We start from the raw sequence: 20065 nt of genomic DNA, 5'->3' as shown, positions 1-20065 counted from the left end.
GATGCTGTGAGAAAACTCTTAGATGTTCCAAGAACTTCCTCTTGACTTTACTTTCAATATTTTGACCAATCAGTATCTGTAGTATGGGGATAGATTACACTGTATAATGCTTCTTTTGTCAACTTGACTGTTACTCCACATGTTCAGATATGAAGAAACTGATACGAATACAGATATGGATAAAAAGCGGCACATTATTATTCTTTGGGGGGTTTTTTTTGTGGTTTTTTTGAAAGATTGCAAGGGAGGTTCATAAAGGTGTGCATTGGGACTGAGATTCTGCAGAATATCTTCATTCTCATGTTCCTTCATTCATCATAGTAACTGCCTGGTCAGAGTCGCTGTGATTTAAATTAGGCTACTAGTTTATGCATTATTTGGGAAGCAGAACCGATTAAAGTTGTTAGGAAATGTCAAGGGCTGGTAGAAACAGAATACTAACTGTGCACATCTCACTTCCGGTTTAGGCCATGCCCATGTTAGGATTTAAATCCAAATTAAGATATCTGGAGCACTAAACAGACATTTCCTGAATCTGGTCATAATTTTCACTGGTAAACTGACATATATATATATATATATATATATATATATATATATATATATATATATATATATATAGCAAGAGAGAGAGAGAGAATCATTTATTAATATATTTATGTGTATATATATATTTTAGGGATGTCACGAGAACCGATACTTCGGTACCAAGTCGGAACAAACATTCTTAAAACGTGACGGTACTTGTTTTTCTGCAGTAGCGTAGGTACCGTTATTAATTACCTATTACCTATTAACGAGGCTGCAATTCTTCTGGAACTGACGGGGGCAGCAAATACGCGCAAGTGTTTTAGTCGATCCACAAGTGGTAAAGAAGAAAAACGCCTACAAGCACATGGAAAAAACTACAGAAGTTTAGCTCCGCCCGACTCGTTAAGAGGCAGAGAGAGAAAAGCTGGTTGACAGGAAAGGTAGCGTTGGTTGCCAGTGTGCAACCGATGCTATCGTTCATTTCAAACAAAGCGAGGAAACACCTGGAATTTGGTGAAGCACCTGAAAGACGGTCCTATATTATGTTTGTTTGAGGCAGCTGGCATTATAGCCGTGAAACCAGCTAACCTTATATCCCATGTAGTGTTTGAGATAGCCAGTTATTTGTTCATGACGCTAACGCATTGCAGTGTTATAAACTACCTCCTAATGGACCACCATGCATCGCCATTCAGCCCGTGTCCTGTCAGCTAAATGTAGCCTAGTGTCACTAATAATTATTCACATGTTAATGATTTTAATGAATCATTTTGGCCTGCCACCATATCAGTGAATTTAAACTAATGCTTGTATTCAGAGTATAAGGGTGTGTGTGTGTGCGCACACGTTTAGGACTTATTAGCACTTAGCAATGTTTTGTTAGTCATTGTCAGACAGTATTTGATAACTAAAATGTCTCTCTCTCTCTCTCTTTCTCTCTCTCTCTCTCTCTCTCTCTCTCTCTCTCACTCACGCTCGCCAGTATTAGCCAGAGGAGGATTTCCTCCAGGAGTTTTTAATTTTATTTTTATTTTTAAATTTTTTTAAACCACACCATGGTATCGACTTTGGTATCGAGCATCGTGTACTTTTGGTGGTATCGGTACCGACTACTAGATTTTTGGTATCGTGACATCCCTAATATATATATACATACATACATACATACATATATATAAATATATATGTATATATATATGTGTGTGTATATATATATATATATATATATATATATATATATATATATATATATATATATATATATATATATATAGCAAGAGAGAGAGAGAGAGAGAGAATCAAAAATACATTCTGGTGCGTCCTCTTATAATATAAAACTAATAAGCAACAGTACGTCATGGCAGGATGACCCAGATAAGTAGATGGGAAGAAAATAAATAAAAACCTTAAAAAGCAGTGCCATTATGGAGGAAATTACTAGAGCAAATTGCTTTGATTATTTGAATTTGTAGACTTTAAAACTGCTCTAGAAAGACTCAGAGGGGGCATTACACAGGTTATGAAAAGGTAGCTTCTGTGTGCTGTAAATAAAGAAAAAGAAAAAAAAGGATATTGTTTGTCAAAAATAGAAATTTGCTGCTCTAGACTGGTCATTTATTACAGCATGGCAACATGAAACACTGTATAATTCGGTAAAAATAACACGACTTTGGAACTGAGGATAGGTTGTAATTTAACATTGACAATATGCCAAAGAGATGAGAACAGAATAGAATACATTAGAATATTTAATTAGGAATACATAAGTGTCCAATTACATGGATGTGCCTGAAATGGAGTATCCAACAGTGTTAATAGGGAGTATTTTAATATCTCCTGAAATTCTAATATGCTAATAATTATTCCCTTCAGCAACTGCATGCAAAGCATCTTAATGAATATAGAAAAAAGAAAAGAAAGAAAAAAAAAAACACCTCCTGCCAGCACGGTGAAATGTTTCAGTTTCTGTCATCAGTAGGATACTGTGCTTCAAAGAGCAGCGCTTCAAAACTCGACGCTTGAATACAGCAGAATGATGTCTGCCATATGGAACATGCGTGCAGAGGGATGATAGGCGTTACGGTAAATTTACTGAACACACCAGGATAGCATTTGCTGCCCATTTGAACATGTTGATCTGCTAATGCTGCTCGACGCAAAGTAGGTAATAGCTCACATTTGTAGCGTTTGTTTGCAGTGTTTCATTTTATTTTATTTTTTTATGCTACCTCTAAAGTGCGGTAGTAAAATGATATAAATGATATAATCTTTTTGTCATAACGTCCAGCCCAAATCGGAACTCTGTACAATTACACACAATTCCACCTTTAAACATCAAACCTCTGAGTCTGGTGCATGTATGAAGTGAAAGAAAATAACTCGGGCATAAAAAGGCTGCTGCTACTATTTTTGCTTTAGTTTGCAGTTCTCGCGTGGTGTCTCACTGAAGTTAAGCAGGGTTGAGCCTGGCCAGTACCTGGATGGGAGACCTCCTGGGAAAAACTAAGGTTTCTGCTGGAAGTGGTATTAGGGAGGCCAGCAGGGGGCGCTCTGTCTGTGGTCTGTGTGGGTCCTAGTGCCCCAGTATAGTGACGGGGACACTATACTGTAAAAACAGCACAGTCTTTCGGATGAGACTTTAAACTGAGGTCCTGACTCTCTGTGGTCATTAAAAATCCCAGGACACTTATGGTAAAAGAGTAGGGGTATAACCATTCTCTATCACGACCTCCTAATAATCTCCATCTCTGAATTAGCTACATCACAATCTCCTCTATACTAATAGCTGGTGTGTGGTGGGCGTTCTGGCGCACTATGGCTGCCGTCTATCATCCAGGTGGTTTCTACACACTAGTGATGGTTGAGGAGACCCCCCCCGCCCCCATACTATGTAAAGTGTTTTGAGTGTCTAGAAAAGTGCTATATAAATGTAACTGTAACTATTTTAGTTGCTTTAAACACTGTCGGGCAATGTCAGAAATGTCACATGAGTATTTCAGACACAACAACTTGCCAGAGTTTACTGATTCAGGCTTGCAGCATGCATACTGATAAAGTTCACTGTGCTTGTTATCCACATTAGCCTCCTGAGGGAAAAAAAAAGAGAAAAGCAAACACATCTTGGCTGAACAAATATGCAAATGCAAAAGTGTGCGAATGTATGAATGAATGAATCTTTTGTTGAATTATCACTTTACAAAGGCGGTCACAGACACACTCGCCTCAGGCAGGTCCAAAAGCACATACACACTGGTGTTACATACTCCAGATCTCACTCTACTTCATCTCCAAGACAGGTCTGTCCAGAGTGCACATGCCTTTGGCCAACTGGAGGAAGGAAAAAAAAAAGTTCTAAAAATTGAGATGAGTGTGCAAGCAGCGTATGATGATGAGGATGATGAAAGAAGCTGTAGGACGAGACAGACAGAGAGGTAGCAATAGAAAGGGGGGTGGGGGGGGAGAAAAGATTAAACCAATTCTGTAAAGGATTGAATGGAAGGATGGAAAAATCTAAGGATGGAATGAAGGAACACCAGCAAATCGTCTTCCTATAGGGCTCTCTTTAGGCAGGAAATACTCATATGGATCTTTCTAATGACAAAGCTTCTCTCAGCAGGATGCTGACCGGCCCACTGTGCTGTCTTATACGGGCTGTCTAAAAGAAAATGCTCAGGAAAATACCACAGCACACTTCATGAATGATATCACAGATACACACTTTCTCTGCCCTGCGTCCCCAATGTATGAGAGCTGAGGCAGGCCTGCAGCTGCATGTGCACGGACGAGCTCCAGGCAAAAGGCTTAGCGGTGAGGCTTAGGGAAAGTGTGGGGTGGGCGGAAGGTGGGCGTACAGTTCAGGCTGAAATAAGTGCGGCGATTTAGAGTGCAGATATGGCTGCCACATGGAGAATACAGCTTAAAAAAGAACTACTCGTTCGCTAATCTGTGGAAACTCGGGGGCTAACGTGCATTAGACAACAGCTGGAAGTCATCGCTGCCACCTCCTACTGAGGGCCTGCTTATTGCATCACATATGGAGGCAAGATGGAGCATGACAGCAGCATACATTTGTAAAACTCTTTGTTTTGAGAGGTTCATAACACTGACTCTCACATATGGTAAAAGCGATGTGTGCGGGTTTGAACTGTTATAGATCGGGAACTAAACAATTACTTTTAGAACTGAGTAACTGCTTACCACTTATTTCTTGTTTAAGACAAATTACAGAATAATGGCACAAGAAGGCTGCAATGTATAACGCCTGAGGTGTCAAGGTTTTCCTTTAGAAGCAATGACGACTGGTTGTTTCCTTACAACCCCAATTCCCAAAAAGTTTGGACGCTGCGTAAGACAATCAAAACAGAATGCTTCTCTAAGATACTCTTTTTATACCCAGTCATGTTACTGACCTAACACTTACTTTTCCGGCCTTGTGTTGCCCCCGTCCCAGCTGTTTTGAGACGTATTGCAGCCATCAAATTCAAAATCACCTTATTTTTTTCCTTAAAATGGTACATTTCATCAGTTTACACATTTGATACGTTTTCTCTGTTTTATTATGAACAACGTATGGGTTTATGAGATCTGCAAATCACTGCATTCTGTTTTTTATTCACATTTTAAGACACAGCGTCCCAACTTTTTTGGAATTGGGGCTGTAGATGAGATGGCTAAAAAATAACATCCATTAAAAGCTTGACAACGAAGCTATTAAGGTTAAGCAATGTATCAGTGGGATCTGTTTCTCTTGTCTGGTGCTTGCTAACTGCTGCAGACCAAGCATCTTCTGACCCCATTTTCCAAATTTCACATTGCTCGCTCTGTCTCTCTCTCTCTCTCTCTCTCTCTCTCTCTCTCTCTCCCTTCTAGAGAGGAAATGCACGTTTGGGGAGGTAAGTTCAAATTCCTTTCCAAATTTCCACCTTTTCATCTGCTTGTCTCTTCTTCCTCTGACTCATGCAATCACTTGCATTATGCAAATGGCCTAGATATGAGGCTCTCTGGAGTCGCATACTAACGTCTGCATGCAAAACAGGCTGTATTCTCCTTCAATTACAGAACCCAAGGTGTATCATTACATGAAGAAAGAAAAAAAACCCAAAGAAGACACAGGAAGTACGCACACTTTTCCAGTTCCTCCCAACCCCTCATCATGTAACATGTTTACACACTTCACACACTCCTTTAGGGTTTAAAACAGAGCACCTTCCAGTGCCCATTAAAGCTGATTTAAGCAAGACAGCCAATCAGCATACAGTAAGCACACTGGATGGAAACGGATGGATAGTTTACCTGCATGCCCAGACTCATCCATATCTCATATGCATGCTCATGCATTGTACCGGCATTCGTTGTGAGCTCTTCACGCGACATTTGGCCTGAACCTTTAGCCGTCTCGACATGACGGCCATCTCCGTGTGACAGTGGAAAAGTTGGCTTTCAGCCTCATCAAGCTGCCTAAGCACCTTGTCATAATTGTGTGCAGCAGCGCGGTGCACATATGTCAAACAAGGCATTAAGGGAAGTCAGGGAAACAATACAAATTAGATGAGACAGAGAGAAGGGCGTGCACAGATACACACAAACCTATGCATATATACAGTGCTGTGCAATAGTCTTAGGCACATGCAAAGAAATGCTGTAGCGCAAAGATGCCTTCAAAAATAATGAAATTAAATGTTTCTCCATTTTAAAAAAATACTATAAAGAGCAGTAAACAGTAATAAATGAAACAAAGGTGATATTTGGTGTGACGACCCTTCGCTTTAAAAAAAAAAAGTAGTCTCAGGTAGAATTAGTGCAGTTTTATAAGGAAATGAGCTGTATGTTTTACTGAGCATCTTGCACAACCAGTCACGCTTCTTCTGGAGACTTTGACTGCCGCACTTGCTTCTTATTTTTGCAGCAAAACCCAGCAGCCTTCATTATGTTTTTTTGTCTGAAAAGTGTCTCTTACTACTTAATACACTGCTTTCTTTACTAACATACAAACATTCTTCCGCGACATTTAATTTTGTGCTGGAAAACTAATGTTTGGAAATCTAAAATGTTTTTGTACTGACTCGATAATGTAGAAATCATAAAATAAAAATCTATACAAACAAATTAGGGTGCCTAAGACTTTTGCACAGTACAGTATACACACACACACACACACACACACATGCTGAGATCTCTGAAGGGCCCTGCTTACTCTTTATTACTCTTCTGCATTGCTCCCAGCAGGAAGTAGAGTAATAGAGAGGAGACACCATACAACTCCGCCATGCACCTTGTCTGTTTGTGTTAGAATGCAGAATAGAGGGAGTGAGAAAAAGAGATGCAGGGTTGGAACAGTTTAAGGTGAAGATTTATTGTTTCCTTCTCTTTCGTTCTTGGCCCACTTTATCATTCCACCGCTAGCCGGGCCATAGCCACCGAGTCTGCCTCTGCCTCTGCTGGAGCATTTCGACTAGAATTTCCAAGCGGTTTCAGCTTACCGTAACATTACTCGATACCGATAAAACCAGATCAGAGTATTGACGAGACGTCACCCTCTTGAGATTCCTAGTAATAAGATTCCCTTTTAGCAGAAAACAAGAGACACATACACCACTGTTTGAAAAATATGTTTCAAGGGGCAGTTTGTCACGCTAGAGCCATCTGCTGCATGGGGCATAGAATTGAAAACAAAAAGGCTCCGTCCACGAATCTGAAAACGAATCTCTTTCACTATGTTTCGGCCTTCCGTCCGCACCGAGATGGGAGATTTTGTCGAGCGAAAAACGGAGCGTTTTCGAAAACGCTCTCCCGTGTGGACTGAGAAAATGGAGAGCTAATATGTTGCTTAAAAATGAGCCCAAATATGTGTCATAAATTTAGAGTACCGTAGGACGGCATTTGCATCATGGCTCAAGACGCTGTGCTGCAAATCATCACTTTGAATGAGTACTCAAAGGCAATACAGGGAAGTTTGATACTAGACAAAGAAATAATGAATTCAAAAACAAGTCCAGAAAGAGTCTGAATCTATAAAGAAATAAAGTCTACGCAGATCCATTATTCATTGCATAAATCAAGGCCTGGAAAAATGAAATCTTGTGCTAACCAATATCGCAGTAATCAGTCTCGAGAACATAAAACTTAATTGCCTTCATCTAGAAACTAGACAAACGAAAATATTATACGATTAATGATCCCTGCAGAAGTTGCACACAGAGTGACCTACAGGCTTCCAAGTCACCCTCATTAGCCTAGAGCATGGCGAATGACCCTTAGACCCTGTGACTGTGTGCTCACTGAAGCATTCCAGCAGCTTACAGAAATAGCACTCAACATTTCATCATCTTGTGGAATGAATAACTGCCATGCATTGTAATTACAGTAATTAAATTCCACACAACATCCCAAAAGTCCCTGCCCCTCTCCACCACTCCACTGGCTGCTTCAGTGTACCTTTGAGTGCTTTGATACATCAGTCAGCCAGTGGTTGGAGCTGTGACTCAAAACAGCTGAAACACTCTTTAAAAAAAAAACAAAAAAAAAACCTGATTACAGTTTCCAAAGGCGTTGTGAAATGGAACCCCGAGAGATCTCTGAGAAGAGTTTCTAAAACTGGGGACAAACGCCTGTCTGGCAACAAAGCAAGAGTGGATGAAGGAATTTTCTTTTTGAATGGTCTATACTGGCCAGAGAGAATCCCTTGATGCCCAAGCATGTGTCAGGCCATGTCAAAAATGCACAGACGTGAATGTCAACTGGATTCATTTCTATGCTCTGGCTCAGTGGCAGATCTGTGTCTGTGCTTCTTATGTAGGTTTTGACCTATATTGACCTATATTTTAAAAGTCAGTAACCAATATTTTTTTTTTTTTTTTCTGCAAAGCTCTGGTCAAAGCAAGCAATATATTTCTATATCTCGCTACCTTTTTCCACAGTCCCGCATGATGCTTTTTACTATTTTTTTTAGTACACTGAATCTACGCAAGTCAAATAAAACAGCCTTTCGGGTGTATTCTTGTGTGGAGAAAACTTCAAAAACGTCCAAACCGCCAAAGCCCTGCAGCTTTCCGTCAACATGGTACACCTACGACATCCTGACACACGCCAGGTTCCACATCCAAAAAATAAATAAATAAAAAATACACAAGCAAGATTTCTTTTTGCCTCTTTTGTCTAGAATCAATAATAGAAAAAGATTTAATTAAGATAAGAAAGCAGTAATAATTAATTCTGCACGTTTCATGTCATCGAGAAGGCAGCAATCGATGGATAAATTAGGCTGCCTTTTTTTTATACCACCCCCCCCCCCCCCCCCCCCCCCCCTTCTGAGGAAGAAGTGATATGAGCTTCTTGAAGTGAGAAAAGTTACAGGTTCTCTATTAAGAGCGCCGCTCCAGGTTGCACAAACACCTCCTAGTCCAAGATCAAGTCACTTTTCAATTCAAGCATCCAGTATGGTGGCAGGTACGATGTAGCCCCTGGGGAGGGGGACGCACACTGTGACGAATGCCAAATCGGAGGCTGATTTCTGAGGGAACGCACTCATTACAGCAGGCAGAGATGTGTGGCAGACAGCAGGAAGCTGGAGGAGGACTTGAGTTACCAAATCCTTGTCATTGCTTCACAATGTGGCCTAATTTAAGGCAGTTGTGACAATGTTGGGTGGCCTATTGCCACGGGCTATGTAATGACTCCAATATCCAGATTTCCTTCACTTCTAAAAGCTTGCACCTTTGTGCCCAGTGGAAACATTACTTAAATACAAATAAAAAGGAAATAACAAACTGGCTCTCTGCCCAGTCTATAAATTATGACACTACTGTGGTTTGCTAATGAGTATTCAGTATAACATACGCGGCAATCGTTAAAAGGCTAAATCATGTATTACAAACACATTCGGAAAATTTACTCTCGAATCGTTACTCCAACAATGTCTGGTAAGCACAAAGTGTCCAGGTGGACAGACTGTGGAAGTCGGCCAAGCGCAGTCCGCATTCGACCAGACAGGTGGTGGCTGTAGGCATTCAGACAAGCCAACTTTTATAATGGGCTAGTATTAGATCGGGGGGTGTGTGCGTGGGGGGGGGCTACCCAACAACAGCAATGCAACTGATCTCTCTTCATGGCTCTTTTGCAATCTGCAAATGAGACACAAGCGGCTACAGCGTGCTCAGCCGAAGCCAACGACACCTCAGCTCAGAATATTCCAAGATTTGGGCCAAGTCTTAATTTTGGCGCATTCAAAGCAAGAATTACATTAGTCTGAGGTGCTAATTGCGAACGAACATTTGTTTTTATCTTTAATAAGATTTTTTTTTCAGCGCCAGCTTAGTTACACAAAACAAAGATAATTAACAGGGCTTCGTGCTGCCAAGGTTTTTTTTTTTTTTTTTTTTTTTAAATATATATATTTTAAATGGATGACCTTTATCAAGACTCAAACTCGGAGAATCTGGCAGCTCTGTCTGTGAATCTCACTGTATCTAGTGCCGCTTATCTCCGAGAGACATAATGACAGCGGACAGAGGCGTCTCACTCTTCCAGTCACGCAGCGACACTAATTACTGGATGCTTTGTTACTTTGTTAGGTTTTAGCTGGTGATTAAATGATTTTGATTGGACAGGATTTGGCTTTTAATTGCAGCTCAGCATACCGTACACTCCCTGCGTTATCAGGAGTGGGAGAAAACAACCGCTGTTAACACTGCACCAGTAGGACAGAATGGTGTTCAAATAATACTGCAGCACTGCAAAGAGTACACTGTTTAATATCAGTGCTCGGGTTTTGTGGAAGTAAAAATCTGTAGATAATCAGCTGTCCTTGGAAGGAAGGGCACGCTCAATGGATCACTGGATTGTTCAACTCTCATTCTCTTGACAGCTAATCTGGGCAGCCTTGCAACAAATTAATCTAATATTTAATGATAGGGGGATTGAATCAGGGATACATCTAATTGGCTAACTGATCTCCTTCAGTGCATTAATGTCCTCCGGACGGCTGTAGCCTGAGGCTAGAAAGAGTAAAAAAGACTTTATGGGACACATAAAGAACATAAGCTTTTCACAACTATTGGAAAAAGTGCTAGTTGCTAGCTTTTAAATGGTCGACTAAAGCAGAAACAAACTGTTCCTTCTGGAGAGCAAAAAAAGGAGTTTCCATACATTCAGAACGAGCACCGTGATCAATAGTCGACGGTTAGGAAAGCATCAGGGGAGGAATAAGCTGATCTGCTTCACTCATTGCTCCAATTTTCCTTCTCAGGCACTTCCCTGGGTTTATTGCCATTATCATACCAAAGACGCAAAACGTTTGTGACACAAATGAGAACTGGGACATCCGTTAAAAACACGCTCATAATGTTTCCTCTCGCTCTGACAGTGCGAGCTAAAGGATGAGGTCAAGCGAGACGTCAATCAAAAGTAATTATGTCTGGACAGCATTTTAGGCAGACGACGGCTGCTGTTGAACAGCTGCGGAAGAGTACACCTTCTGCTGCATATATTATAGTTTATATATCTTTTTTGCACAAGCTGAAAGAAAGAACACAACATCCTACCAAGCGGACGATTGCCCAATTCCAGGGCGATTCCTATTCACTATTCACTCTCCAGCAGAAAATGTCAGCAGCCTGGCTTGAACTCGGATCATTAATAGCGTTTGTTTATGGTTTATTAAGGCTCAAGCTTCCCATCTCTGGCTTTGCCTGACAGCCACGATGAAGTCACCGACGTCTGATCTTAACATGATCCATCTCCACAGCCAGCGGCGAGGGATTCGTATCCAATCCTTATTTCATCTAGTGCCACACATAAATATTCATCAACAGAAACCAGCTGTTTCCTCCATTTAGAGGGGTTGGAGAGAGACGCCATTTGCCTGTAATTTGTCGCTGTTTAATTAATGACATTCTGTGCATGGCAGCAGCAAGAAATTATACTTCACTAAGGATGGAGATTTATATCTACGGAAATAGGTGAGAAAGCGGGCGCACTATTAGAAGTGGATCCATGTCTTTGTCCAATATACAACGGTAGTCGCGGATGCTGCTATCCAGAGCAAGCCTGTTCCTGACACCCGGGACTAATCTAACCAAGACAAATCAAATTGCCAATAAATCCAACATCAAAGCGGTGTGTTTATTATTATTATTATTTTTAAATCCCTTCAATCCCTAAGTGTATGTGACATGCTAAACTTCTCTAACAGTGTGCAGAGCATCAGGTCTAAGGCTGAGATCATTATCCCTGGTTAAAACTCTAGAGCAGCTCAAATCAGACAGGATCCCTCTGAGGACTTACCATCAGGAGGTGGGACGTGCGGGGGGGTACCAGGTTTGTCTGGAAAAGAGAAAGAGAAGGAGAGAGATAAGTGCATCGGTTAAGTGAAACATATCAACAGATCCCAAAAGGTTGGCAAAGTCATTATGGTGGAGGCGGACACTGCCTGCACTCAGCTCCGTCTCAGATGGAAGATAATGAGAAGCAGAAAAGACAAAACTGGATGGGAATACAGAAGGAAAGCTCACGAGCTGTCGTTTACTTCTCCACAATGTCTCAGGTGGTTATATAAGCGGTTGGCAGTGTTTGGATCTGGAAACAGACTTGCCGGAATATACTCATACTCATGTATTCCCAAAAGTGATATCAGGTATTCCGATTCAAGTTTCATAACATGTAGGCCAGTGTGAGATTGCATTACACAATAAAATAAACAGACTGCTGAACTATAATGAACGGCACAATGAAGCAAGAAGATAAGATGAACAGAAAGTGTTCTATAGTGCGTTTCTCCTTCTACTTCTGCTGAATTTGGTTACCGTTACTGCCTAGATAGCAGGCAGGCCGACCTTGAAATCATCACAGGTTCGTCCTGGTTAATATTTCTGTCTCAAGTCTGCAAAATCTTCAGTCTTTCTCCTTACAAAAGTCTTTTTTTTTCCCTCACGGATTTAAGAGGTTAGATCTTTACACTCTCAGAAGAAAGAAAAAAACAAGAGCACTAAACTGTACCCTTCCTTGTTGCTCTTATCTTTGGTACCTTTAATATGTATCTTCCACCTGGAAACCTTTAGAAAATACACAATTGGACCATAGTTACCTTAAAAGGTAAAGCTTTAAAGTCCACATGAAATCAAAATGAAAGCTTTGGGGCTTTTAGTATAAATATGTTAGCCTTAAGGTTATCTATCAGCGAGTGCGCTCCAAAACAATGACAAAATTCACTTTTAGAAGATATATGAATTCAGAAAGTACAGTCTCTCTCTACCACCGATACGGATCAATGATTTTGATGACATCATTCTGCACTTCAGCTTCTCGTCAGATTTTCTGTCCAATCAAATGCTGTCGAGAATCTGAAGTGGCCCGCCCCCAACGTTATAACCATCACCCTCGGGTCTTGGCTCATTTTCTTATTCGGTAGAAGATTCTGCGAGGATCATCTGGAACAGGTGAAGGAGGTGGAAAAAAATCCTCTACAAGTGAATACAATGCATCGGTATTCCTCATGATCGCGTCCATGGTAATAACTGTCAAGTACGGCTTAGCTCGGGCTGTGAGGGAAGCTAAATGCTATTGGCTATTTAAAAATGGGGAGGAGCTACTCGATAAGTCCCATCCTGACTTCCTGTTTCAGTGGAAATTACGTCAACACATCGAATAACGTTGCTCATTTCAAGTCACTTCACGGGGACTTCTAAGGTAGACTACATGCATCTTTCTAGGTAAAAGATTCTGAAGTTGCCATCCCAGTCACAAGGAATGGTACAATTTAGTACCCCTAGTTCTGAAAGTGTATTTATTTACCCACAGTAATATTTCCTATACTTGACTGTAATTCCTTTCCCATCATACCCCCACTTAAAATGATGCTCATGTGTTTTCTACTTTTTATGCTAGCTGATGATTTGAATGTCCATAAAGGAATACCTTCACAGATGATTTATCTGTAGGACATCATGTAGAGAAGGGCACACACACACAGCATCAGTATGAATTAGTTAATATGAACACTCGCACATAGCATACAAATACACAGCTGAACAACACATCAATAACTCAATATTTATGGCTCAATTTATATTTATGCCAGATCCATTACTCATCTCTCCCTTGCTATTTATTTATTTGTTTGTTTGTTTACTTTTAAAAAAAAAGCAGAATTTCACAAAGAAAGAAAGAACAAAGGAAAGAAAGAAAGAAAGAAAGAAGGAAAGAAAGTAGGAAAGAACGAAAGAACAAAGGAAAGAAGGAAAGAAAGTAGGAAAGAAGGAAAGAATGAAGGAAAGAAAGAAGGAAAGAAAGAAGGAAGGAGAGAAAGAACGAACAAAGGAAAGAAAGAAAGAATTAAGGAAAGAAAGGAAAGAAGGACAGAAGAAAGGAAAGAAGGAAAGAAAGAAAGAAAGAAAGAAAGAAGGAAAGAACGAAAGAAAGAACGAAAAAGAATGAGAGAAAGAAGGAAATAAAGAAATAACGAAAGGAAGAATGAAAGAAAGAAAGAACGAAAGAAATAAAGAAAGAATTCAAGAAATAAAGAAAGAAAGAAAGAAGAAAGGAAAGAAAGAAAGAACACTACATGCATAGTGTAGAACATCATTTGAGGTTCAGTGACAGAAAATCCATGGCTTCTTGTGTTTTCTTGTATTTTCATATCGCCCCATACATTCACACTCAATATTCTCTGGATTTTCAGTAAAGATTAAAATATTGGCACCACAGACTCAGAGCAGAATTGCTGCAGACCTGCTGCCAAGCCACGCTGTAGTGAGACAAAAAGACTGAATCCCACAGGCAGCTGTAGAACGAGTGGTAAAATAAGACGGTATGAAGGTGCACAGAGAGATGAAATACACACAGATAGTATGTAGTGAAAAACAGAAGAGGGCTGTGATCGCACTGAGAGAGAGAGAGAGAGAGAGAGAGAGAGAGAGAGAGAGAGAGAAATAAAATGAGTTTTAAGCTATGAATTGAAGAAGGAAATTTCACCGAAGCTCTGTAGGAGTGAATCCCAAAGCTTGGCTAGTAAAAAAAACTGAAAGACCTGGCACCCACAGAGGAAAGTTTTATCATGGGGTACGCAGACACCCCAATTCTCCCGGAAGTTCCGGGAGTCTCCTGCATTTTAATAGCGGCTCACTGATGCCCTCAAATTATATACGAGAAATGTTTTAGAGCGAGCGAGAGAGAGAGAGAGAATTCAGTGGCCATTTCTAATGGTACAGGCTCTAGAGAAACCGAGAGCGCGAGTGACGGGCGTGGTGAGAGAGTGAAACAGCGTGCGTCCTGATTGGTCGTTCTTTGTGCTAATTAACCTATTATTAATCGGTTTTCTCTGTAAGCTCGCTTTACGGTCGACTTCTCTCTCTCTTCTCGCTCTTTCTCTCTCTGTTTCTTGGTTGAAACAATGAAAGATTGAGCCCAATGAAACAACCTCCCTGAAATGAGTTTTTGCAGGTTGGGATGTCTGGGATACATGTTCACATGGTGCACTTCTCTTCCCGGGAAAATCGATAGAAAAGTCTAGAAACTCCGGAACTCACTTTCGAACAACGCAGTACATGAATCTTTTTAGTATAAGAACATCCCTGGTGCCCTGCTCCTCATAGGCAGTGGTAACCCATGCATAAAAATCCTCATCATTTATGCAGGCAGCCTAACACACACACACGCGCGCGCGCGCGCGGCCGGCACGAGGATTCTGCATTCCTTAGAACTGGAGTGGCAGAATGCCGTTTAATTTTATGCTCACTTCAAATTGCTTGTCAACCTCTGAGTGTGAGCGAGGAAGGAGGCCAGAATTGGAGAGGAGAGGAGAGATAGAGAGCGAGGAAGAGCAAGAAGTACGGACTGAAAGAGAGGGAGGGGGAAAGGAAAGGGGATTGTGTATCATGCTATGAATAATGAAGTGTCAGTTACGAGTTTTCATCTGAAAACATAGGCATAACTAAAACAGCAGCATTTCTTTCAAAGTGACACTTTTAAAACACACGCACACACACACACACGTCCAGGGGCAGCATGGGACAGGAAACAGAAATATTCCCAACATGATTCATATGTAAATCATTTCATGGCTAGAAATGAGATTCCTTTCTCTTCATCTACTACAGAGTTCTTTTCCTTCATCCAAAGCCATGGTATTTAAATTCACATTGAAATGGCTTACACGTGAGAGAGAGAGAGAGTGTGTGTGTGTGTGTGTTCTCAATGGGAGCTCCTGTGGGTGTCCTGACATTTCATCCTACCTGTCAGATTGTCCTACCAGGGCTTACTGCGCACGCGCACGTCAACATAGCGTCATTTTCGTCACGCTGAACAACACGCCCATAATTTGTTACTACTTGCTGAGAGTGTATTTTGCACTGTAAAATCATCCCACCTGATTCTTTTATACTGGTAGGACAGTCTGAGAGGGTATTTTACACTGTGAAATCATCCCACCTGATTCTTTTATACTGGTAGGACAGTCTGAGAGGGTATTTTACACTGTGAAATCATCCCACCTGATTCTTTTATACTGGTAGGACAGTCTGAGAGGGTATTTTACACTGTGAAATCATCCCACCTGATTCTTTTATACTGGTAGGACAGTCTGAGAGGGTATTTTACACTGTAAAATCATCCTACCATTGCCTAGTAAGAATCTTCGGCAAAGTTACACTCAATTATTATACGTAGTCGCAGACGCAGAAGCCCTCAGTAGGATTTTTCGATGTGGTAGGATGGATCGATACATACAGATATCATTTTGCTCTACAGTAGGACAAATCGTCAGAACACGGCTCTATGATTGCAGCTCTGTGATTGTGATTTGGCAGTGCCACTGAACAATTCCAGTGCTGCCTGCTCGCCGATCCCTCTGCCTGCTAAATGAAATGGATATGACTAACTTCAGGTCTGCTGTCCGTTCACGTGCCGCGCCGCTCTTCTCCATGTTACTATCACTCCCATCCCTTCATAATCCTTTACTTTGAACTCGAATCTAACGCAGTCTTTCTGGGCAAAAACTGGTTCGCTCAGACGACCGTGTTATAAATGAACTTCGCATTCGAAAAAGATCGAGAGAATCGCAAGAAAGGCCATTTTGAAGATCTATTAATCGAGAGCTAATGTAGCGGCATCCTGCTTCCACGGAAGGAGCGTGACTTGAGACGATCGAATAGCCGGAGGATGTCGGTGGCCCACAGAGCGAGAGCACGGTCCTGAACAGCCCATTGTTGTCTTCCTAGCTATCCTTTTTATTTTCACTTGATCCGGCACATATTAAGTGTATCTTTCTTTGGGAAGGAAAACAGGTAACATCTGAGAAATAAAATCATAATAAACAGCACTTTATACAGCGCATCATATCCTAACGGTCAAGTATTTCCATCGATCGGAATATGAATGAGTGTAATTAAGAGTCAGCACCGTTCGAAATCGTCATCAGGTCCGTTCACACCGTGGAAGCACGTCATTAGACGCTGCACCTTGAGACGCTAGGAACCCTGTGCCGTACACAGCGGGGGGAAAAAAAGCAAAGTCTCTAGCTATTCATTGAAGCAGATACACTGAGCGCTGACACTAATGCCAGGATTTCCTCCACCAAAGGCATTTAATCTGCCCACGTTATCCCACTGTGTAGAGTAAATGCCACCGGCTTGCAGCGAGACAGAATGCCACCGGACTGCTTGTTTAGACAGAAGAACTGAGGCACTTTAGAAGATGAGGCCAGTTTATCTGTCATCCTCAATCATCCGAGATGTCACTCGCTAGATCGAATTTTAGGCATTAGGGATTACTTTTCGACTGCCATCGATCCTTATTGAGCCATCCATCCATCAAGATAGCTCTTCCTTTGAATAGCACTCTGATAAAAGGTCCATTACACATACCACACACACACACACACACACACACACACACAAAGATATAAAATGACATATTTCATTTAGCTAGTGACCTACAGGGTGTTTTGCAATACAAAAATCTATCACACACACACACATACACAAACACACACTATGAGTGACCTACAGTTGTTGAGGAAGAGGAGCACAGCAAAGCCCAGTGTGGAAGTAGCCAGCAGTATGAGGCAGATGTTACAGGGGATCATAAAGTAGCGCACCACCAGTGAGACTTTGTGCTGGTACATGCGGTCCCGCTCCGGCCGCGGCGTCGGGTAGTGACAGCTGGTCATACTCCAGTCCACGCTTCCCCCCAAGTACGCCACGCTGAGAATGTAAAGGACACCTCAGGGGCAGAAAATCAACAGCTCAAACGCTGCTCCCAGAGAAACACTGATCCAAAGATTTTGGCGTGAACGGACAAAATCTGGAACGGAAAACGGGCTTGGCGCGATACATTTCGGTCCTGATAGTATCCAGAAGGGGACGGGGTCCGGGTCGTGTTCCTATGGCCGATGAACTCTGCGCAAATTCTGCATGTTGGGAATGTTACCGATTGGTATGTTTAAACATTTGTGCACTTTGTGCTTTACATGCACTTTACAAACTCACAAACATTGCCTTGGTCGAATCAGTAATCAGTCACCAGTAACCAGAAAAGTCTCTTGCTGCGCAAACCTTTTCATGCGAGAGAGCAAACCCAGTAACCGTGTAATCCTTGTCTTGCCCTGGCCCGCGCTGTCACCTGACTGTCTTGGTGCCAGGTTGAGTTTGTGTAGCACGTGTTAGTTACCGGCTGCTCAAGCTGGACCCTGGCAGCTGCAGCCTTCAGCCATCGCTCCACACACACCCACACAAACACACACATACACTCCAACGCATACACACCCACCACACAGCACTCGGAAACACACAGAGCAGGAGCACAGCTGGTCCTGATGGCAGAGCCTGGCAGTGCGGGAGAAAAAAAAAAGCACTCTCAGTGTTCCATCTCGGCTATTTCAAAACACCCCTTTGCTTTTCCTTAGTAGTAGAAAGCTGCTCCTTGTTTATCCTCACTCCCTCTTACACTCCAGCGCCCGCTTTCTGTTACGATCCTCTGCTCTTGCTCGAATCCAGGCTTCTTCATGCGTCTCGAGCGCCGATCCTCAGACGGAACGCTCGGCATCGGTCAAAGCCACTGCTTCGACAGGCACTATTCATGTCAGAGATCCCCCTCGGCATCGGCGCGCGCTCGGTTCAGCCAGCACAGCTCAAGCACAGTAAGACAAGAGAGCCACGACCAGCCAGAGATGCAGGAGACATCCGCCTGAGCGAGGAGTTGAGCCAAACAAAAATCAAAAAAAGAGAGAAAGAGTGGACACACTAGCTGAGGAGACTTTGGTGGTCCGTCTGAGCATTGGATATCCCAAGTTTTTCTGTTAAGACTGCTCACAACGCTCTCCCCGCCTCGACTGGAGGAGAAGACAGCGAGTGGGGGAGCGCACGGACCTCTAACAAAGAGGAGGGAGGGGGAAAGAGGGAGGGGGAAAAAAAAGGAGCGAGAATAAAAGCTGTTGGGAATACTTAGGAGTGTTTTTTTTTTTTTTTTTTATCATGGGGGAGGTCAACAGGCAAAAGACAAAGAAGCAACTGGGCCAAACAAATGTCAAGCCTTTTCAGGGTTCAGCTGATTTAAAGAACAGAGCGACCACAAAGTGTCAAAGACAGAAAGAAAATCAGTGTGTGTGTGTGTGTGTGTGTGTGTGTTCGTACACAGCTTTTAGGTGGTTTGATGAAATTCTCAACCATTTCAAATTAAGAGCTATGGAAGGGGGGGGGGATGCAACATGCTAACAAAATCAGCAGAGAAAAACATCTTTAATTAGATTCAAACGATTTCAGTGATTCATGGACTCGTGACACTTGGCCACATGGTTGTTCATGTGTCATGCTGGGAAATTAAAAAAAGAAGAAGAAGGAGAAGAAGAAATATGAATATTTATCAACACTGGCAGCTGATCAGGAGAAAATGTGGTTCTGATCCATAAAATGATTTCACGAGACGTGAACGTATAGTTTGTATATGAGTGAAATAACGAGGTCAACATAAAATATATGTAGAAAAACACGCCCACCCATCAGAGCACACTGAACTGACACCACACCGACTGTTCATCTGCACCAATATGCCAGTATATTCCATCAATTATTTATGCTCACTTTTCCTCCCCCACTCCACCCTCAGCCACACAGCTTTTCAAGCACACTCACAAGCGCGCACACACACACACACGCACACAATCTCTGAGGGTCCTGCTCTGTTTCACATCTGAGGTCATTTATCTCTTCGGACACGGCCTTTTCATCGACTCAAGAATCCCCCAGGGACAGAGACAAGCTTCCGCTGTACCTACCACAGAACATGGGCTCGGCCAGGCCTCTAGCAACAGGGCTGTGAGTTCACACACCAGCTGGAGCCCAAAAAAAAAACAAACCCCGCCTGCACCATCCATCTCTGTTCAAGCTGACACGCAAATTAAGCAACGTGCACAGCGAAGACAAATGGCCATATTGTGACATTTAGAGAAATGAAACCCCCCCCAAAAAAAAAAAAAAATGTTGAAATGCTCATCCACAAGAGGGCGCCTTCCTCTCCGGAAAACAAATCAGCCCTCTCATTTAAGTTC

At 42.1% G+C, this 20065-nt stretch overlaps 1 protein-coding gene across 5 annotated transcripts in view; it reads right to left on the bottom strand.

The window, feature by feature from the left end:
- Window positions 1-20065, bottom strand: part of agrn (agrin) — a 271614-nt gene that overhangs the window by 149535 nt on the left and 102014 nt on the right. For 4 of the 5 annotated variants that reach the window (XM_053686553.1, XM_053686554.1, XM_053686556.1 and 1 more), the window contains one exon: window positions 11812-11850. In XM_053686553.1, coding sequence (XP_053542528.1) covers window positions 11812-11850 — 39 coding nt within the window. Of the gene's footprint in view, window positions 1-11811; window positions 11851-17526; window positions 19019-20065 lie in introns of those variants that run through there. The other variant, XM_053686557.1, reaches the window with a different exon arrangement.

Source organism: Ictalurus punctatus, chromosome 15 (assembly GCF_001660625.3).
Source record: "Ictalurus punctatus breed USDA103 chromosome 15, Coco_2.0, whole genome shotgun sequence".
Lineage (NCBI taxonomy): Eukaryota > Metazoa > Chordata > Actinopteri > Siluriformes > Ictaluridae > Ictalurus > Ictalurus punctatus.
Note: the sequence above shows the minus strand (reverse complement) of the source record. Positions and strands in the feature narration are given on the sequence as shown.